Raw genomic sequence first — 23,758 nt, forward strand, 5'->3', positions numbered from 1 at the left:
GAGCATAGTACCACAGAGCACTGGTTCCTTTGAGATATAGGTACAAACATCACTATTCTTCCCATTACAAGTCACACAAATGGGTGGATTTGTTTCATTTTGTCTAGTCAAAAGATAAGTGGTGTAGATTTCAAACCAAAACATAATTCTGAAAATTATTCCTAACTAGGAATATTTATAAAATTTTTTGTTCTCCTTAAAGACTGCTAATTACTTCTGGAATTCTAGGAAGGCCTAGCAAAGTGGAAATGACATGGGCTTACTAATTACTAGTTTCTGTGTGATTTTAGGCAGTCAAACACTTAACATCTTAGATGCTCAATTATTCACCTACAAGATGAATACCTAAGAGGTTTATTGTGAGAATATTAGAGTTTTGCTATAATAGCTAGCATGGAATAGTTGCTTAATAAATATTGGTTACTTTTTACCCTTTATATTAGAAAACTTGACTATAAAAACTGCATAGTAAAAATAAGATCAATTTACTATTGTTCAGTGTTGTCTATGGAATGAATTCAGATATAACTGGTAAATAAAGTAACATGAAATAATAATGATCTCATTAGGCACTTGATAGCAGCATATATTATAAATGTGAAATAAATAGAATAAATAGTGCTGCCAAGTTTAATAAGAGTCAGACATTTGGTAAATTAAAGTTATTATTCTACTAGTTGAGTTTATTTACTTATGTCATTAAATTATCAGAGAATTGGCAATTCTTCCAATTTCCTGCATTTCTCTGCATTTGTGTATGTCATTCTAAAACGTTTATGTCAAAAATGATGGGAAAGCGCCAATAAATACGACTTAGGTATCAAAACAGTAAGAATCCCTTTGATAGTGATGGATAATACAGATATTTTTTCTAGATCACAGAAGGTAAGAAAACCCATATACTAAGGTGTAAAGTAAAACTTCCTTTCCTCTCCAAAAATATTTGAAGCCATTCTCCTAAGAAAAGTCTACTTTATACATCATTCTTAAGAATGTAAGGAAGCTGATAGAGCAACCGTCCTTGCCAACACAACACAGATCTCAAATATGCAGCGATTGGTCACTGAGGTGCTCAGAAGCAGTCCAGAGTTTCTCAGATCTCCATAGGATATGTCATTAAATCTTCTCCTCCTGCTGAGTCTGACTTCTGGGAAAAAAAAAGCATGTGGTATAAAAATTACTATATTTGGTAGTGAATACTAATGATCACTCCGAAGGCTCATCCTTCAGTCTCCATAGCCTTTAGCATCTCGTTGGTTATAAATGTGACATGCTTTGATTTGATTTAATAATTGTTTTAAATTTATAGTTCAGAATGCATTGGATAAAATGTATCTGTAAAATCAGATACTCAAATATATGCAGAGGCATATATATTTATTTCTGGTGTTATCCCGTTAATAAAGGCAGGAAGACCAAGGTCTGGTCAAGGGGAAGTTTACAGAAGTGTTTTCCCCCCTAAAATTACTAGGATCTGGAAACAGATTCAACACACACACACCCCAGACATGTAAGTGATATCAGGTAACATTCTTCCTACAGTGTGAGAATTGGCATCTCAATGATGTCACTTGAACTAAAAAGTTGTTTTGATTTCTATATGGACAATATCTTAATCACTGTATAGGATGTGCAGAAACAGAGCAACCGTTCTTGCCAACATGAAATAGATCTCAAATATGCAGTGATTGGTCACTGCATATTTATATAAATCACTGTATAGGATGTGCAAAAACTGTCCTATGATCTGTATAAAAACAATCAATAGTGTTTTCTGTGTTACAATAAATTTGCAAGTTGACTTTCATACATGTTACATTGCATTACACAGGGCATACTCTCTAGTATTCAAAACCCAGACTGGTTCGTAAAAAGAATTGCAAGGAAAAAATTAAGAGAAATTTGGTTAAAGGTGTAATTTTACTTCACATAAACAGCTTTCTGAAGATTTATATAATGCTTATATTGGCCCAGTATGATAAGAAACAGTATTGCTACAAAGTATGACAATAATAGCGCTATGTTATCTCAGATGGTATAAACCACTTGGTTAATTTGGCTAATAACATAAATAGTATACCAATTTTATGTACCAAGGCCAATAAGAAATACTTAAGAGGTTGGGTACATTTGAATTAAATGTCATTGTAAAGTTAAGATAATATAAATTCCATAATACATACAGTTATTTTCTAATGTATCCATAATGAAGAACTCCATAATAAGAAATAATTATAAAAGATGGATTTTTGTATCAAAACTCTTTGTCTAAAAGTACAGTTCACATCAGAAGTTAATATCACTGGGGAGTTAAATAATTAAGACAAAAACAAATATATATTACAAATATTCTTTTGTTCTTCACTTACCATGATGCAAACTGCAAGGATTTAACCTTTAAGGGTTAAAGAGTTTAATCAATGTCAATGTCTGATCTTCTGAAGGCGATAAAGAACAGTCTGTCTAGCGATACCCAACAGAACATCACTTTGTCAAGCCACAAAGCGCCCAAAAGCTTGTCAAGTAAGTTACCAGAAACCTCTTTGTGGTTAGAACTCAGCTCCTTCCTGCTTGACCTATTATTTGATATTTGACCACTTGGTTGCAAGACACTTGCTCTTTCTAGCTGAAATGTCACTGGGGCATCTTGTCAGCTCCCCGACATCTCGGCCTGACATACAATTTTACTTTTGTGTGCTACAAGGCAGAAAATGCAGGGCAATGGCCTTGTTTTAAATTCTGTCAGCATCAAAGATGGGCGTCACTCTTGGGTCCTACCAACAACAAAAACAAAAAAGGAGTCTCTTTTGAAGGTCAAAACAGTCATTACCTTGAAGTTTTCCAGCTTATACTAAATATATTACCTGCTGTACTGGAGCGGGAACTGTCCTTAAAAAGTGCCTAAACACACCACAGAAATCTTCCCAGCACAACTGCTCTACTTTCTTATCAAATACAGACTTGATAAAAGGATGAGTTTTCAATGCCTGCAGGGACCAGATTCAGCAGTTAACTTAACTTGTTCAAATGGGCAAGTGGTATCATGTAGCTTTACAAGGAGCGACCTGACCTTCTCACATTGACCAGGAGTGACATTATTGTGCAGGAGGAGAAGCAGTCACATCATTTCTGTTTTGCACAACCTGCTTAAAGTTTGCAACTAAATGCTTGTCTTCAGTTGAGCTGACAAGAGAGAAGAGGGGGCTCAGTGAACCATGGCAGGGCTGCCATGAAATGACAGGAATCATTGGCATACATTTCAAATAGCTCTCTCAATCCTATTAAAGTATTGCAGTCCTGCTTTAAAATAGACAAGTATGAAACAACTTTGATAGATAGAGACTAAAATGGCTTATTGATTTTTTTAAGTCTGAAGGAAATTACCCAAAATGTGTCATTCTTTAACATTTAAAAATATGTTACATAAAAATGAGCAACGGTGATAATAAATAAAACTTAGAGGGAGAAAAAGTTTGTTATTTCATTATTCAAGGAGACACAGATACCTGCACACATCAAGATATCACTCAATTTTTAAAAACCCACTACCACTTGTGCTGAAACAAAATTCAACTGATAAGAAAATCCCCCTTCAAGACAATTTTAATTGTACTGTTAACTCTCCTTGCACCCCTTTTATTTTATAAAGTCATAATCCAATCTGAGTTGGTCTCTTGGTGGCAGCAGACAGAGTCACTGGAGAGGAGTGAGATGATGTCAGGGGCATGGGATTTATAAGTGTCTCCTTTAAGAAAGTGTAAGTTGTATCAAGTTCAGCTTTCAAAGGCAAAAAATCTCCAACATCAATTGTGTCAGCAGGAAGAGCAGCTCTTGAAGGAATGGAGAGATTTGAATGGTCTCGTGATCCTGTCTATGATATAAAAAAAAAAAAAGAACAATAAACATAGAATTGAAAACTCTTATTAAACAGAATCTAAAACCATAAACACAGAAGTGGACTAAGAGTCACTGAAATATGAAATGGGGTGGAAACTGCCACTTAAATAATATATATGATAATACATAAATATTAAATTATTTTCCAAGTTGTAACTGAACCTCTTATTTGTTCTATGTTATAAACTTGTCAGGACATCAGGAGTCTGCCTAAATACTAGACACTAAAACTTTGTGTAACACTCTTATAAAGTTATTGAATCAAAGTCAATAAAATCAGGCATTTTTACCTCAGATTCTATCCACTGGCAAATTATAGAAACCAATGCTAATAATGTTTATTTCATTATGCATTATAATATATGCTCTACAAATGGGAGAGCATAAACTGCTTAGAAAATTAACTATGAATATTTTATATTTTTTAAGTTATCAGTCTGACTTATATAATTGAAAAATATAACACAAAGAAAAATAAGTCAATCCTAGTGCCCTCTAGAAAACAGCACACTAGCATAAAATGCCAGTGAGATGAATGTTTTGTTTTGACCTTCTATAATTTTGCCACCACCCTGTTTTAATAAAGACTGTTCTATTATAAGTACTTGGAAATCATATGTCAAAATATGGAACTGCAACATGAAAACAATTTATCCCGTATTATAAAGCAGTACAACTATCTAGAAACTGTTGGAAATCAAATGTAAGAAATCCACACAAAGTACTTGAAAAGAGAATTAATATCTTCATCAATCTATAATTTAAGCCTTAAGTAACATCAGTAATTAGTAGTTAACATTTAACATAAATGAAATCTCACCTATAAAGCAGATAGGTATTATCTTATAGCATTTATAGATAGTAGAAAAACAGTGATCAATTGTATGTCAGAATTTTCCAGATTCCCAGCAAATAAATGCATGTTGCTGAGATAATAAATCTAGTCATAAGTGTCTCCACTAAAAACCACATTTCATATTACCGAGTTTTTTAGAAAAATATCTTTGTAGTAGATTCTCTTATGGTTTCGACAACAAAATAGCGTGAACTCTAAGGATCTGCTTTATCATGTCATGTTATACAAAACCGTTTCTACATGTGGAAACAAGAGGGAAGCTATCTCTAGCTTTAGGAAAGTATCAGGAATTCAACTGTTGTATGCGTTGCCATTTTTGTGGATTTTTTAAAACTACAACTGGAGAAAAATCAATGGTTGTATCTAATACCTAGTTCAGCAATTTTCTTTGATCTCTGTTCTTTTGATTTCTTGATACTCCACTGCAAGCCTACAGCTGACGGAAATCATCTCTTTTTATGATGGAAGTTAAAAAAAAAAAATGGCCACTTGAATGGCTTTATGAAGGAAAGGTTAACTTATCCTTGTGGAAGGAAAAGAAATTCTGAGATCATGTACTGACCCTGACCAGCAGCAGTGATAAGAACCTAAATGCTGGGCCTGAGCATATCAGCTCAGAACCAGAACAAAGGCATTTGATTACATCAGAGGCTGAAGCTGTATAATATGCATTTTTCCTGCTGCTAGAACTACCTTTGGTTTTTCTGGGGGTTTTTTGTGTGTGGGTTTTTTTGTTTTTTGTTTTTTGTTTTTTGTTTTTTTTTTTTTTTAGCCGTGTGTCTGGATTGGCAGTGTTATTTCTTGATTGATTTTGTTGCTGTAAAGAATACAGTGCCATCTACTAACTGATTCTGCCAGACCTGGCAGTAAGAGGATAATAGAAGAGCAGGAGATGGTGGGACCTGATTCTCTTCTTAATAAGACTCAGAGCAACTGCACTATTTATTATGATAAAAGAATATGGACAGGCAAGGCTTCAAAAGTTTGCTGTTACATCTTTATATTTCAAGTTCTGGTCTAAGAAAACTATATATGAAAGAGAAGAGTGTGCAGAATCAGATCAAGGAAGGTCAGATATTCTCTGAGGGCATTTTCTTCTTGATGCTTTAGACTAGAGAAAGGTAACTGTGCAAAACTGACCAATCACTCCTGTTTTGCAATGTTAGATATATATACATAATTTACTCAAATCTATATTCTGTACTTGAAGTTTCTTTTTCCGTTCTTATGAGTCCATCAACCTAACACATTACACATTAGGTAGATCATCCTTTAGGGAAGGTCTCTAACTTAATATGTTCAGTGGATCTTGCATTCTACAAAGGTGCCCCTCTTTTGCCTTTTCTCTTCTTACTTTTTAATATGTCCATTTTCCACCATGTTGTCCAAAAGTATATTTTTATCTAATGTAATATGTTTCGACTAAATAACTGTGAAATGGGATATTTTGTATTTCACCAGTATGTCAATTCATAGTCTCACTTTTTGCATACATTTTCTATCCTTATGTCCTAAACATGGTAAATAACCTAAAAGAGAAGAGATTTCCTTAAAGACTTGCACTATTCAAAAGGTATGTCCTCCATCAAATAAAGGGACTTATTTTTGTGTAAATAAAAATAATTGTTTTTTCTGTTACTGAGGTCACTTGCTGTATATACTTCATATACTGCTAGAAAATAATCTCATGAAATGGGATAAAATTTGATTGAAAGTCACTTAATAGCTTAAAAACAACACAGCAAAAATTCTAGTGAAAATGACTTGAAAATGGGACGTTAAAACAAAAAGTAAATATGAACTATTTTTCTTGTTACAAATAATATTCAGAAATATAGAACACTTTTAATATAATACAGAGAGTAAAAGGCAGTTAAATAATATTCACCATTTGATCTTATATTTTAAATCTGTGGTCATTTAAGCTACTTTTGCTTAACTTCTGAGATTTTCTGGTAGTCTCTCATGTAAGTTCAAATTTAAGCTATTTTAAAAAGAGAAATTAGTTACCTGAAATAAAAGCTAGGTGTCATGTGAGTCTTTATGGAAGCACTTTTATTTACTCAATAAGCTGTAAATGATTCCATTTGAACTGTTACAGTCCATCAGCTAAATACACATTCACAATACAGAATGTGTCTACCAAATTTCTGCATTTAAAAAATCTTATGAAACATAGTAATTAAGACATATCCATTAACCATTTTTCAAGGCTTTAATATCTTAGTTGTTGAAAAAAACTGAGTGTTTTTCAACAATAAAAATAAATAAGGCGCTAGAGTAATATTAAAGTAATGACTCAATAAATCGTCTATATATCAAAGCCACTTTGCAGATCAAGGCTTCTGAAACAATGACACTAAGCCATTTGTTTCTTGTGAAGCATTTATGATCAAGTTAAGTCTTCTGGAATCTGGTATTATAAAAATGAGAGGTGATGTGATGTAGTAAGCCTGAACAGCACTGCAAGGAGATTATGCTAGGCACATAGTATGGTGAAAAGAACACTAGACTGGAAATCAGAAGACTATAGTTTCCTTCCAGTTCTGTTACAATCCAGCTGGGTCATCTGGGCAAATGAATTAATCCACCCAGACCTCATTTTCCTTGTTTATTAAAATGAAGAACTAGACCCCTTCCAGCTCTGAAGTTCTAGAGGTCCACCATGATAGCAACCTGGCATGACATATGCCTAACTTTTATCTATGACGTTAACAGAAATCAGAGTTTCCTAAACATAATACTTAAGATGTTGAAGGGATACAGATGGCCCATTCTTAAGAGGAAGGAATACATATTGCACATAGTTCTTTAAAAAAAAAAAAAAAAGACAAGTCGATAACAAAATCAGCCACAGTTTAGATGATACGGTTACATTCAATTAAATTCTGTGATACATTTTTTATTATTGTGACCTCCATGATGATGTTTTAAGCTCTGTAAATCACTGACTGATTTTAAGTAGAGTGTGCAGCGCCACATAAACCGACGAAGGAATCAAAGTACCCACAAGAGGGCCTTACAATGAAGCTCCCTTGCCATTTCTACTGAAGCTCCTAATATGTTCTTACCACTGGAGTGTCAGTACTCAGAATCACAGAGTTTTCTTCCTTTCAAATACTTCAAGTTAGTTAACCAAATTTTACCTATTTTCCAGTTCTGTTGCGCTGGCATCATAGGACGCCTCAGTTTATACAGAGCTGACAATAATTATGCAACAGTTTCTCTTGTGGAATGCTCAGTTATATACCTGAGATCTCTTTCTCTCTATCCAGCTATACTCACATATGTATATACCTGGTAAATACATCTACACATACATACTTGCTATATGTATATGTATATGTGTATATATATATAAACATACACACATACACATATATATATACCTTCTACCACATCATTAAATATTCATTCCATGTAGTTATCAATTCTAACTTTTAGTTACCAATACCAAATCTGCAGAAACATGTTATGCGTTCCTCTCACTGCAAGTCATTAAATCTTAGTGCAGACTGGTTTGGCCCTTTAGCTCAGTGACATCAGGATAGGCCAGGCAGAGATATGTGAGCCAGTGAAGCACTGTGATGGAGTCTCCAGACAAAGAGAAAACAACCTAAGAGGACCCTAAGAGGTCTGGGTTCCTAGAGACTAAGAAGGAAGGGTGATCACTGAGCTAGAAACAAATCAGAAAAGACAAGTAGAAGATGTCAATAACCAGCTTGATTCACATCAAAACAGTTTAGTCCTAAGCAGACACTCAGCACTGGTTAAAGAGCCAGAGCTCTTAAGTCAACCTGGTTCAGTCTAAGCCTCAACTACGTGTGGTTAATGCGGTAGATTAATTGGATTAAAGCCCTGGAGTCTTCAGGCTTCCTAACAGGCACACCCTTTGCCATGTGAAGTAGTTACAGCTGTCTACAGCCTGGTTCACAAGCTCTTTGCCTCCCTGTCCAGCCTCATCTAGCATTTTTTCACTTGTATTCTATAATCTGGTTACATGGAACTTGTGAGTTGGTAAATATTATTTCCCACAGCTTATACCCGCCCCCAGTCTGTCCACTGTCTGCAACAGAATTCTACCCTTTGTAGAGTGAAATGTCTTCTTCACGTTTCAGGCGTTGTCAAGGTTTCCCTCTTTGTGGGGTCTTTCCAGATCCTTGCCCCACCCTTCCCCAGCTACAGTTGGCTACAACATTCAATCACACTTTCGCATTCCTTCACGAGCATTTATTTTTCTATTTTCACTTATTTGTGTAGTTACATCTCCCCTATAAAACTATGAGCAGTTAATGTAATGGACTCATGATTTTGTATTCCTAGCACTTAGCAGAGTACCTGGAAATAAATAAGACTTCTAATTGATAACTGAATGAACAAATCACTCATGTCATTACCTCGTGGTTTTGGTTTTATATTTGGTTATTTCATGCATATGCAGATTATATCACAATTAAATGTAGCATGGTATAGTGGAAAGAATATGAACTTTGAAGTGGAAGAGAACTAGGCTTCCAAACTTGAGTCTGTCTGGTATTAACTATGTGGTCTCAGACAAGTTATTTAACCTATGTGAGCCTGTGTCCTTTCTGTAACATAGACTTGCATGTAACATGAATAACCCCTTGTAGAGTTGTTATAAGAATTACATGAAATAATATATATATACATACATATATATGTATAACATACAGTAGCTCCCCCTTTGCCTCTCATTCTATTCACCTCAAGAGAAATTGAGAAGATGATTGATAACTGATACTCTTCTCAAAATTTTAATTATGGTAGCATGTAGTGAGCATGTAAGTTAGGCACTGTGCTAGGTTCAGTTTCATAAGCATTATCTCAATTCTCACAACCACTCAATGAGAAGGTACTATTATTACTCTCATTTTATGGCTGAAGAACTAGGGCTCACAAGAGTGGCATGAACTGCTCCATGTTGCACAGCTTGGTAAGTGGTGAAAAGGGACGTGACTTGATCCATGTTCCTTCTCATCTTATGCTTGGCCACTACCTCACCATGGATCCAAAGAAGATATAGCCTCAGGTTTATCTATATCCAGAGCTGTTTCATAAAGACAGAAAGGGCTCAACAAATCTCTGTGAAATAGGAAAATAAAAGCATATAGATTACAGTAGATGTTAAAAAATAGATGTTCTTTGATAATTTTCTTATAGTCTAACATTTGAATATCGATGTACTGAAGTATATAGATTTTATAGCATTTACATAAAATAAAAGTTCTAGACCTTTCACCGAAGAATCTTATGTGTTGTTATATTCAGAGATAAAACTCAGCACTGAAGTTTTAAATTACACTAGAACATTTAAACTTTAATTTTAAATTACTTTAAAAATGTCTTGTGGCTGACAAGATAACAATTTCCATTTTCTTCTCTTGGATATTTAGATTTCCTGACATGATTGAGGTTGGAAAAAAAAAGTCAAAGAATTTTCCCACATGGCTTTTGTTCTTTCTTTTCCTACTTTCCTTTGCACCCCTGTGCTTCCCCTCTGCTCCTTTCTTGGTAAGTCTGATACACCTCATGGTAGAGAATACCAGAAATGGCCAGAAAATGCAAAGGAGACCATTTTTCCCCCTGTATCTTAGAAGCAAATATATTTAAACAATCCATAAAGATTCTGAAATGTAAATATATGTGCACATACTCAAGTATATTTAAAAAGGTACAAAAACTGAATAAAAACTTAAGCATACTATATAGAAAAATTCCATTGAAAAACTGAAATGACAAGATGATAAAAATATATGCAATACACATAATAGCCATAAATTGATTTACTTAATTTACAAAAGGTTCATGTAAATCAAGAAAAGAAGAGCCTAATTAGAAAACAGATTCAAAATAGTTTATTTATTAACACTGGGTTCAACTATAACAGAAAGCCCAAAATGTTGGTGGCTTAAATAAGGTAGTTTACCTCCCTCTGATATGGCTACATGAAGCTATCAGGAATCCAGATTGCTTCTATCTTGGGCTCCAAAGCCTCAATATGTGGCTTCTACCTCAGGGTCCAAAACAGGTGATCAAGCTCCAGCCATTATGTCAGCATTCCAGCCAGAAGAAAGAAGGAAGGAGCGAAAGTGCCATTATTTGGATTTAACGACACTCCCCAAAGCAAAATACTTTTGCATACTTTCCATTGGACAGTAATCACATGGCTAACTTAGCTCTAGGGGAGTCTGAGAAATGTAGCTTTTTTTCCCCCATATCTGAATGGCCTGTGTAATAATATTGAGAGGACTCTATTACTAAGAAAGAAAGAGAAAATAGGTATCAGGAAACTAGTATGTATCTCTGCCTCAGATACATACTGGCTGCTTGGTGCAGGATGGGAAAATATAGTAAGAAAGAAACACATGAAAAAGAGCTAAACCTCATTCATAATTAAAGAAATGCAACACAAAACATGACATGAGTTTCCACTGTGGGTTAAGGATCCAGAGTTGCTACAGCTGTGGCATAGGTTGCAGTTCCGGCTCAGATTGGATCCCTGGCCCAGGAACTTCCATATGCCACAAGCGGCAGCCAAAAAAGAAAAAGAAAAAACAAACAAACATGACAATGAAAACTTAGTTTTCACCAATCAGATGGCCAAAAATTAGATTTCTGATGATACCCACTGCTGAGAAGAGAGGGAAATAGCTAAGTTCCTACCATGCAGGCAGAGCTGTGAGCTGGTACAACCTTTCTGGAAAACAAAGTTAAAATTGTGCCTCCCTTTGATCCAGCAATAGCACTCCTACGTACTTCTTCTATGGCTACACTCACAAAAGCTAAACAAGATGGACATACAGATTAATTCATCGAAGCATTTTTTCTGCTTCTAAAGACAATGCTAGATCCTTAACCAGCTGCACCACCAGAGGACTCCCTGTCGAAGCATTTTTTAGAAAATAACTTTTTCCATGAAACTAAAGGGTCCATCAACCAATTGTTGTTTAAGTAAAGTATGACACAACAAGAGACTTAGACAATTTTGAAAAATGAGGTAAATACATAAGTACTGATGTAGAAACATGTTGCAAGTGAAAAAAGAATGTTCAAAACAATGAGTGTGTGTGTGTATGAAAACAAAAAACACTTGTATTTTAAAAATGGGTATAAACCGATACATGCATATACGTTTCTCTATTTTCCTTCTGAAAAGGGAATCACAAGAAACTGTTACTTGTCTGTAGAAAAAGGAAATAAATTGGAGTGTGCATTATAAGGAAAAAGCTTTGAACATTAAAATTTTTCTTTCCATGTTTTTCTAATCTTTAAAAATACTAAATTTATGAATTGGCATTTCACGGAGGTCAAAATCAACTGATTAACAAATAAATGGAAAAACAGTAACCCCAATAGTAACAAAAATGGAAAGAAAAGTGAGATGTTTATTGCCAATCAAAATTGAATGTAAAAAATTATGACACTAAATAGTAGTGAAGGCGTTATAAAACAGGCACTCATAAATTGATAGTGATTGTATAAATTGATAGAACCATTTGGACTATAGCTTGGCAACTGTCTTAATTAAATGGTTAAAACTACTTGATCCAACAATTCCATTTATAATTAGGTTTCTAATATTAATAATAACCAAAAAAATCAGAAATAATCCTATATTCAACAAAAGAAGTACATTTAAGTAAGTGATAGCCATTCAATGAAATATTACATGCTACATAATTTATAGTTATAAACTTCTGGATAACATGAACAAATGCTTAGACTTGACCAGGTTTCAGAAACCTTTTTCTGTAAAGGGTCGGATAAATATTTTATGCTTTGTAGTTCATACGCTCTCTGCTGTAACTATAAAATTCTACTGTTTTAAGTCCCAAAGCAGCCATAGACAATATATGTAAATGAATTAGTACGACTATCTTCCAATAAAACTGTATTTATGACCACTGAAATTTGAATTTAATGTAATTTTCACATCATGAAATATTATTCTTCTTTTGATTCATTTTTTCAAACATTTAAAAATGTAAAAACTACTCTTAGTTCACTCAAAAACAGGTGGCAAATAGATCTGGCCCACAGGCTGTACTTTGCTCACCCGTGGGTGAGAGTATTTAAGGTGAAGAGGAGATAAGTAAAATTACATATGATAGTTGTGTAAGCTACTGAGATTGTAGGAATTTTTCCCCTTGATTTCTGTATTTTCCAATTATCTACAGTATGCATGCCTTACCTTTAAGACTAAAAACTTTTAATAAAAAAAAACCCCACTAATTTTATATACACTGAAACCTGTATTTTAGTATAGTTATGTCTCTGAACTGTGTGGCCAAAATGAAATGTAACTGCTTCGTTAAAGGTCTCACTGGGTAGGTCTTGAATCAAGGGTTTTGCAAGTTTTGAAACAATTTTAATTTAGTTAAGAACACTTTCTTATTTCAACATTTTCAGTTATCTAACTCATATCCACAAACTGACATTAAGTAAACACAGACAAATCATTTTATGGAGGAACGTGCGCCTCCACTCTGCAAAAATGCTGCTTCTTATAGAGAGTGGCTACTTACAACTTGTGTGCCTTCATTTTACTCCAAATAGCACTTCCAGCTGCCAAATTACAACTTCTGTGGTCAAAATGTACACATGTCACACTCTCTCTGGGAACTATTAGGCAAAACTTTTCTGACCACTTTTTCATTACTGAAGAATTTCCTCTTAAAGTTATAAGCCCTTTCATTCAATGTCAAAAATTTAGTAATAATCCGGACGCTATAAACTTAGACTTTTTAGCAGTATGTTTTTTTCTGAGTGGAATTACTGACCCTGCACTCAGGTAAAGAAGAACAGAGGAAGGAAAAAAGCATTTAATATTTAAAGTTGTTTGAAAGAGATGATTTTCCTAAATCATACTTATTAACATCCTAAATATGTCAGTTACATATTTCAATAAAATTAGCAGTAAATACACATTTTAAATGTTAAAACCCATTTTTTCTATGCCCCTCCCTTTCACTGCTGGTTTAAACCAGCGTCCCTCATTATTCCACTATATCACATCTAAAATCACCAGCAATTCTTCACGAGCTATTGAAAACAATCGTTATTCCCTGCTGACTATCCAAGGTTTAAGTCCTATATTTCCCTGGTCTGTTGACCCCTTTCTAGAGGGACTGGTTATCTTCAGTTAAAAGGATATAGACTCTATTTCTCAGTGAGAGAGGGGCACTTTGGATGTTAAGACAACTCATGTGATCTGGGGTTCACATCTGTGGAATGCCTTCAAATCACAACAAGCACTGGGGAGTATGTTCCAAGACAAACCACTTAGTTGGCAATGACATTTCCTTTACATGATAGGCAGGAATGTTACTTCTGATAGAACCAGGCCATTTCCAGCCATCTCTAACCAAATCCATCTCCAGGGAGAACATCTTACAGAACTGTGAGAATAATGCAGCAACCACAAAATTCCAAAATAATATAGCTATAGATTATATTTCAAGAATTTAGTCCTTACATGACCAATTCCATATGACAGACTTTCCCCAGGATACATAATGCATAAAGCATATCTAAATCAACATTCTCCATCTGTATCTAGTCATTAATTCATTTACTAGGTATCTATTAAAAGAATAAAATTGAAGAATTAACTAAAAGTACCTATAAAATGTCAGATACTGTTCTGAGTACTATGATACAGCAGTGAATTACACACCAAAATTTCTCTGCCCTCTGCGAACTCATGCCGTCCTAACTAACTGCATCCTGGGGCTGCATCTAGATTCTAATTTGCTCAATCCTATGTAACCACACAAACGCTGTTTTCATAGTGTTCAATTTTGATGGACAATGACACTGAGAGTTTGCCAGCCTCATTATTCTGTGGATACAAACAAGGTCCCAGTAATGAGTCACATATCCCTAGTTCTTCCCTGACCTGTTCACATATGACCTCAAGCGCCCTGGTAGAGTTCCCATCAAAACTTACTGGGTGTCTGCAATCCCTCCACCAGGCTCTGCCTCTAACATATTAGAAGGGCTCACTGGACCACATGCCCCTACACTCTGCCCTATGCCCACCCTTCTCTTTGTGTCCTCTGAAAACTGGGTGAACTCTGACTGGAACCTAGAGTCTTACACGGTCTGTCATGAAACATTACTTTTCAGTTTCTGCATGTAGGTACCATTTTCTAAGAGCCCAGATGCCAGTCCCTAGGCCTGCATGGAGGAGAAGGACTTGCCCATTCTCTCTGCTTCCAATCACCTCCTCTGGGCACCTGCCCCAAAACCTCTACCAGACCCTCATCAACTTCCAAAGCCCTCACGCTCATCAATTCTCGAAGAGCCTGTGCACCCATCACGCTTCCACAAAGGCCCTCAGTTGTTTGAAACACAGTTTGGGTTCAGAGTAGGGAATCCACAGGATAATGATTTGGACAGAGGTTTCAAAGCTCTTTGCTAAAATTTTCTATTAGTTATTTAAGTGCCTCTTCACTTTCTTTAGTTTATAAAGGCACTTGTAATTTTTGTAAACAAGTCATCCCTTCAGACTTATCTCTATTTCCTACTTCATCTCTATTGTATATTTGCTTATTATTTGAGAATATTCAATTCTGCTCTTGAAGACAAGGGAAAAAAATAGGATAGATGAACTCATAATAAGAGATAAGCAAAGAGAATGAATGAGCCAGCAGTATATAAGACAGAGCAGAATTCACATGATAGGGACAGATAGATAGTAAGTTAGCACTCTGTAGGGCAGACTACCTACAGATAGAAAGGGAAGGAAAGGGAGAGATAGTCTTTCTGCAAGCTGACATCATCCTCAAATTGGCCCCAGAACTACAGATAAAACCAAAAGCTGTACAGCAGCCTGATTGGCCAGCCACAGCTACTGGCCAGAAGTATGTGCCCCACATATCTCCTAGAAGACCACACTTGTAAGTGGTCCCAGGCACCTCTGTCACCCAATCTCCCTTTCTCAAACCTCCACCCTGATCGTCATAACCTCACAAAGAGTGGCAGAGGCTGATGCAGTCAAGAGAGAGGCTGTAGGAACACCATAAAAGCCAGGCATCAGGTAGTCCAGCCCGTCCCCATAATGGCTCCCTACCTTCCTCATCCTGCATGTGTTTTAAGTTGATAAACCATGTGATTTTAGGATCTTTGTTTTGTCTGTGAAACCTCCTGTTCTGTGACCTCTGGGATAACTTACCTGGTCGAGTACTCTGAGGCTACCATTGCGTCAAGGTAATTTCCCATAAAACGGCTTTGCTCCCTAGTACTAATCAAAACAACTGATCTGGAAGCAAGCCCTGCTTTGTCCTATCTCAGAGACCATTTTTCAGGCTGCTTTTTTGACTTAAAAGGAGATTTCTCCTCATGTTTTTACAGTTTTTCATGACTCACCTCAGCCATCACTCTGCCCCCAAGCCTTCCTGGCCATCTCTCCCCTCGCGTGTGGTTATGTGCCCTTCTCTATGTTACTGTCACATCTCAAGCATGCTGCTTTATAACAGCATCACAATCTGCTGTTTGCTTAAACCCATGCTGTTCAATACAGTAGCCACTGGCCTCATGTAATTATTCAATTTTAAATTTATTACAGTTTAATATAAAATTAAATTAAAATTAAAATTCAGTCTCTCAGTGGCACTAGCCACACTCCATGTGTTCCACAGCCATCATCACAGCAAGTCCTCATGGTCAGTGCTGGCTAAGAGTTTCCTTCTTGGAGGCACAGACTATTTTGTTTGTTTCTGTATCACCAGTGGCTTGACTAGTGACCAGCATATCAAAGGTACTCCCTGTGTTGTTCACTGTTGACAAGAGTGATTCTAAACAATATTCCAAAGAAAGCCAAAGAGAAAGCATGTTTGGATATTAAATTTTTCTTTCTCTCAAAAATATTTTTACTTTACAAATTTTAATTTTCACTCTTTAATTCTAACTTTTTCGGATTCTTCTTTTCTTAAGTGCCCAAAGTTCCAGAAGGAACCTCGCTGTTCCTTTCTGTGTTTATCTTCCTCAACCTTTTGGCGAATGTCACTGTGGCATTTCACCTTAGGCTGCTCTGAAAAAGAAGGAAAGAAGCCTGTGACATCTGTGACAAGAGGACAGTTACCTTGCCAAGTGTGCATTCTCAAGACACCCAGGCAGGAATGCTAGCTCTCTGAAGCTAGAGAAAACACATTTCTATATCAGAGAAAATGCATTGCTTAGTCTCCTGCTTTAATTTTCAATTTTTATACTCCCTTAAGAAAAAGATTCTACTATAAGCTAAATTTGGAGGCAATCTAATTGTTTGATGTAAACCTTCAAAGTTTCCTTTGAGTTGAATGTCTATCTGCTTGGGCAGAAAAGGGGAAAAGAGGGAATTTACATTCACTTTGCTAAACATTAGCATCTTTTGTTCAATCATTTGAATGCAGGACAGTTCCAGGAAACAGCTTAGAGAACAAGAGTTGACACATACAGTGTAAAATCTTTTAAGGTGCTTGGATTCAATGAGGGAGAAAGTGAGACGGAACCATATTTCAGCTCCCTAACTGTGCTCCAGTCTGCGGGAACTTTGTGACAGGTCTCTGTCTCTCAGCTACACTTGACTGGCTTCTGCTGACATTCAGCTGTCAGACAGCAACCCTCTACCAGGCCCCTAACATGCTCCACAGCTTCACCCAATTAACTCGCTTTCACTTGACACGGCAGCAAAAAGCTTCATAATAGGTGGTCAAGGTGCACGGTGTCTGCCTGCCCTCGAACTGCTCACACACAGCAAGATGTTTAACTACTTTCTTCTTGCTGGTGTGCTCAGAACCTGGATGACGACAATTTAGTCATTCCATCTACTGAACTGGACGAAATCTAGGAAATATCACAGTGATGCACTAAGCTGCTCAAAAACAGACCTAGAGATGACTAAAGTTAAATTTCAAATCCGCTTCTCAGGCCCTCTGAGAGGAGGATTTGATTTTTAGACTACCAAAATTTAGTATCGACAAGCAATCATATATGGCTAGTTTTTCAACTCTATCATTAACAGGATTGTATAAAAGACAATCTCAGATAGAAAAAGAGCATTTGACAAGTAAGAGCAGGAAGGTATAGGCACAATTCAAGAGTATGGAATCAGGCTTTGCTCATAAAAATGTACTTTTTTGAACAAACTCAAAAATTTCTCTATAAATTTTTGTCATGCTTCTCAACCTTTCAGATGAAATACATTGTACTTGAAAATATGTTTGGCTAACAAATAAAAACTTTTATACTTATTTTGAAAATGATCTGCGTAATCTATACATTTTGTCTCACCTCCTAATACATTCAGACCTAAGCATACAATCAGTTTTCACTTCTCTGAACCCTGAAGATCTGAAAATTATTTTTTAATGTCACATAAAGAAAAATAAAAGTAATATACACTGTAGTGCTCTTGGTTTCCTAGATTTATAAACCATGTGATGAAGAGGCCACCAAAAAAGCCACTTTATAAGACTCTTTTTTAATGACATGCAAATGCAGGTCCCTGTAGCTATTACTAAGATAAAGTTATGATTTCCATTCCAAGTACCCTATCAGTAAGTAACCAAAGCTGAAAAATCTAATTAAAGGAATGGGGAATTCTAGCCTCCAGCACAATGAACTAATCCCGGTAGAGATCCACCACTACTTTACACCAGGCAAAGCAGAGTTGAAGTATACCTGGCTATTTTATATAAATCTGAGAAGACCTTCTAAGCGTTTGGAGTCAAGTTTGTAAGTAGCAATGCTTTTGTGACACACCTTCAAAACGAAGGAAATATTTCTATACATAAAATGTGTATTTGCTCACTTCTTATCAGAGGCTCAAGGCAGGGATAGATCGTAACTGAATTGGTGAGCAATTAGGAAATCACCTGCATCCATTTTATTCAGTAAGTCCTGTCAATTTTCCCATCTATATCTGGCTATAATCGAATCCTCCTCCATCTCATTACTACCCTCACACAGATAATTCTCACTTTTCACTTGGGCTTCTTTAATATGACTTATCACAATTCATTACCAGTATTCACGTACATGTCTCCTCACAAAAACCTTAAGATCCCTCAGACAAAGTCATATTATCATATCCTATTAAGGATGCAATACAGTATAAAGCTTAAGAGTAAGGACTCTGGAATCACACTGCCTAGGTTCAAATCTTGGACTTTACCCTTGACAGTTTCTTCATATGAAAGGAAGAGATAATAGGCCATCTTAGATAGGATATTGGGGGTTAAATTAACATGCATCCAGTGCTCAGCACAATGGCTGGCACACAGTAAGCATTCAATAAATATTGTTGTTATTACATCCTTAGCAATGGGTAAAGTACATACCACATAGTAAGTAATAAATATATAGTGAAGAAATAATAAGGAATTTTTTTTTTTTTTGGTCTTTTTGCTATTTCTTGGGCCGCTCCTGCAGCATGTGGAGGTTGCCAGGCTAGGGGTCGAATCGGAGCTGTAGCCCCCAGCCTACGCCAGAGCCACAGCAACATGGGATCCAAGCCACATCTGCGACCTACACCACAGCTCACGGCAATGCCGGATCGTTAACCCACTGAGCAAGGACAGGGATTGAACCCGCAACCTCATGGTTCCTAGTCAGATTCGTTAACCACTGCGCCACGACGGGAACTCCCTTTTTTTTGTAAATTTTTATTATTGCTTCATTTCAGGATGATGTAGATAAAAATTTTTCATTAAGGATGTAAATGATAGATTTAAAACAGTTCTGATAGTATCATTTTGTAAAAATAAGAATTGAAAATGCTTAAATTTTTACAAATCAGTAAGAATTTTAAAAGTTTCTTAGATTTTTTTTTTCTGAGCAGATAACATGATCTGAGCATAAAGAAAAATAAATGTAAATTTTTATTGTTCCATAGATTTTTTTTTTTTTTTTACAGCCACATCTGTGGCATATGGAAGTTCCTGGTCCAGGGTCTGAATTGGAGCTGCAGCTGCCTGCCATAGCCACAGCTTGCAGCCATGCTGGCTCCTTAACCCACTGAGTGAGGCCAGGGATTGAACCCACATCCTCACAGACACTGTGTCTGGTTTTTAACCCACTGAGCCACAAGAGGAACTCCTAGACATTTTTTTATATACCCTCCTTTTCTAAGGATTTGATGGCCTGCTTATCTAATTTGAGGAAGACCTCATTATTTACAGAATTTTTAAGGAATGTGAATAAAAGATTTATTTGATATAAAGGTTCTACTTAGATAACATTTTTAAATGATTTTCATTTCTTTTCTTTTTCCCCTGAAAATAGCTTTACATTTTTCTATTTCACAGCTACTGAAAATCCTAACTAGATGAGGAATTCAGATTGATAAAATATGAGAGTACTTCCTAGGCTGAAATGCATACAAAACAATAGGCCATGTTTTATTAATATGTTGTATGTCCTTTATGTAAAGACATGTCAAAAAACAAAATTATCCCTTGCAATTTAAAAAAATTACTAGTGTTTGAAGTTTAAACAAAAATTTGCCAAACTTTTCAATTTAATTTCAGTTTATAGCTACCCTAAGTAATGCCTTTTATTAAAACTAAACCCCACATCATACTAATTGCAATTGTTTCCTGGCCGCTATAACAAACTGCCACAAACCAGGTGGCTGAAAACAACAGAAATTTATTCTCTAATAGTTCTAGAGGGTAGAAGTCTGAAATCTAGGTATTGGCAAGGCCTTGCTTCCTCCAAAGACACTGGCAAGAATTCTTCCTTGTCCCCTCCAGCTCCTGGTGGTAGCGCAGTCCTTGCATTCCTTGGTTTGGAGCTGTGTCACTCCAATTCCGACCTCTGTCTTTACATGGCCATTGACCCTCTCTGTCCCTCTCTATTTCTCCCTGTCAAGACACTGATTATGGATTCAGGGCCTGCTCTCACCCAATGTGCACTCACCTTAATTTAACAGATTACAACTGCAAAGACCCTATTTCCCAATAAAGTCACATTCTGAGGTTGAGAGTGAGCATTCATTTTCTAGAGGACTCTATTCAGCCTACTATACCAACTACTAACAATGTAAGAAGCAATGCATCAGGGTTATTACTCTTATAATTTTGGCTCAGGGCACCTATAAGGTTCTACTTCACACTGTTTTAAATAATAGCTTAAATATTAGTTCAGCAAAACCTCATGGATTTCCTAAGCCCTATTAACATTTAAAGGTCATTGTTCATGGACATCACTTCTGGTTGAAGCTATATATTTAGTCTTCAAATGCTGCTAAGCAAATAGGGCAAATATTTTTGAAGCCTAGTTACCTCTTAAAGTGAACTTATCTTTTTTCCTTTCATTTCCAATTGCTGAGCATTTTATTTTCATAATAAACAAAATGTAAAATATGTTCAGAAAGCAGTAGGGTGCTCTGAAAGTATATATAATGATGCATTGATAAATATAAACTTTCATCCCCAAATTCCACAAACACCTTATGAAAGAAATTTTTAATATCTGTGAAGATTAAGGCTTCAGAATTCCTATATTAATATATGTGCAACTGTAATTTTGTAATAAATACATGCAGAAATGTTTTATGACAATGGTGATACACATCGGTTGTTGTTCCACTATCCAAATTCATGTTATAGCATTTGCTGTCTCTTCCAAATCCCAAAGTAGCTGGATTTGTTAGGGTTATGTTTTTCATTCTTTAAATGAACATAATTTTATTATAATAGGATACTATTTATGCAAAAAATGAGACAGATTAAAATGTTAATTTTATAATCTAAGAAATAAAAATCCCAGTATTCGGAAAAAAAAAGTTATTAAAATATAAAGTGCTATCTCCCCCTGCCATCAGTAAGCTAGGCATTTAACAATTTATCTTGAAACCTAACTAAATAAGATGATTTGGGGCAAAGATACAAAACTGCCATCAAAACCATTCTAATGCTAACTCCAAAGCTCTGCCTAGAATAGGGGAGTTACTTTGAGGTCTTGGTAGTTCCTTCCTATGTTGAGAACAGGTAAAAATTATAATTCTATACTCAATTCATTAGAACATAATAGAAATGGCATAAATAATAACAGCAGAGACTTTATAAGCATCCTTTCTTTTAATCTTCATACAAGCCTAGAGAGAGAAGCTATCATTATCTTAATTTTTACATATGAGAAAACTGAAGCATTCTTGAAGAGGCTTAGTTGAACCAGGATCACATAGTTATTAGCAAGAGATGAAGCCAGGATGTGAATTAGCCTACTCCAGAGCACCTACACCCAGCCACTGTGAATGTGCTATTGAGTTGGACTGCCTGTGTTCAAACTTGCTTCAGCACCTGATAAGCCGTACAACTGACGATAACAACAGTACCAAAAAATAATATATAACCATAGGGGTGTTGTAAGTATTAAATAAATTAACATATCCAAGGATGTGAGAATGTTGGTTCACACATGTAAAATACTGGACAAATGTTAGCTAGTCTTCCCTCTCCTCCTCTGTATCAACCCTCTGCCTTGAAAAACTATGCATAGCCATAATCCGAGTCCTGTTTTATGTTCACAGACTAGGTCTTTACCTGGAAGATACTTTCCCTTGGTCACAAAGGGAATTCAGTAAGAAAATATGGGATGATACAGGACAAAAAGAAAAGTGATGGCCACAGTGGTTTACAAGGAGCCAGCAGTCCCAGCTCTTTGCCTTACTAACTGGATGATGCTGCATGAATTACTCAACATTTCTGAATCTCATAAATAATAATTTTATCACCAAAAAGTTATCCGGTTGAATACATGGATGTATTTTGAAAACTGTAAAGAATTGCAGAAACAAAATTGTCATCATTTAGGAGGAAAAAGCCAACTCATAGCTTAACCTTGATTGCATAAAGGTGATCAGCATCCAGTTTCTGCTCACACAGTTCTCCCTGTCCAGAATTTCTTATTCAACCTTATCATTCCTTTGAAATCAAGCTCAAATACAAATTCTCAAGAAGAGCCTAGCTACTGCAGTCCAAATAAATCAAGCTTTTCAAACTCTATGAAATTCGTCATCTTATTGCTTTATGTGAGTCTGTCCTGACTCACCAACTAGATTAAAAATTACATCAAATCAGTGACTCTTGATTATGCCTTTTTGTATTCAATCCATTTGCAGATACAACTATCTTTCTTGCATAAAATATGGGAAGAGAAAGACCTCTAAAAGATTTTAGAACTCTTCAAAAAGGAAAAAATTCTCTGACTGATTCAACGAACTTTTGTCAGTCATTTAGTAATGAGTTAGGCACAATGTGGGTTCTAAGGATAGAAGGATAATTAAACACAATACCTGACTTCCGGGTATTAGCAAAATCAAGTGTATATAGGCCAGCAGGCCATAATCTTGATCTAGTTCTAGATGTATAGGTCTGGTCTGAATGAGGAGCAGTGATTTGTTTTTGTTTTTTGTCTTTTTGCCATTTCTTGGGCCGCTACCGCGGCACATGGAGGTTCCCAGGCTAGGGGTCTAATTGGAGCTGTATCTGCCAGCCTATGCCAGAACCACAGCAACGCGGGATCCAAGCCGCATCTGCAACCTACACCACAGCTCACAGCAACACCGGATCCTTAACCCACTGAGCAAGGACAGGGGATCGAACCTGCAACCTCAAGGTTCCTAGTCGGATTCGTTAACCACTGAGCCACGACAGGAACTCCAGGAGCAGTGATTTGATGTATTCCTGGAAGGTATTAAGTTGATAATCGGGACCTGGTCCTTTTTATCTCTTTTCCTAAATTGTTAAGAATCACTAAAGGAGAAGTTGACCAATGCTCTCATGATTTGTGAAAACAAAGGACAGTCCCTGGAAACTTACAAGGAGTTGAAGTGGGAATGGGATAGGCTGATAACTTGAAAATGAATTTATAACACCAACTTCATTTAAAAAAACCATCAAATAAATAATTGGAAAGATATATCTCAATTCTCCTATATGATTCCAAAATAATATATGATTTTTAAAAGTTGGAATTTAGCATTTAATAAATGTCAAC

General features: G+C 35.9%; 1 protein-coding gene across 33 annotated transcripts in view; it reads right to left on the bottom strand.

The window, feature by feature from the left end:
- Window positions 1-1,901: 1,901 nt before the first annotated feature.
- Window positions 1,902-23,758, bottom strand: part of CCDC171 (coiled-coil domain containing 171) — a 351,755-nt gene continuing 329,898 nt past the window's right edge. For all 33 annotated transcript variants that reach the window (XR_014821448.1, XR_014821447.1, XM_084985088.1 and 30 more), the window contains one exon: window positions 1,902-3,871. Coding sequence is in view for 31 of the 33 variants with exons in the window: in XM_084985088.1 (XP_084841214.1) it covers window positions 3,650-3,871 (222 nt within the window). In the remaining 2 variants the exon portion in view is untranslated. The remainder of the gene's footprint in view (window positions 3,872-23,758) is intronic.

This window comes from Sus scrofa, chromosome 1, assembly GCF_054392235.1.
Source record: "Sus scrofa isolate SSC_HxYL_T2T_F1_AM1 chromosome 1, Sscrofa_HxYL_maternal_Yorkshire_Landrace_v2.0, whole genome shotgun sequence".
NCBI classification, from domain to species: domain Eukaryota; kingdom Metazoa; phylum Chordata; class Mammalia; order Artiodactyla; family Suidae; genus Sus; species Sus scrofa.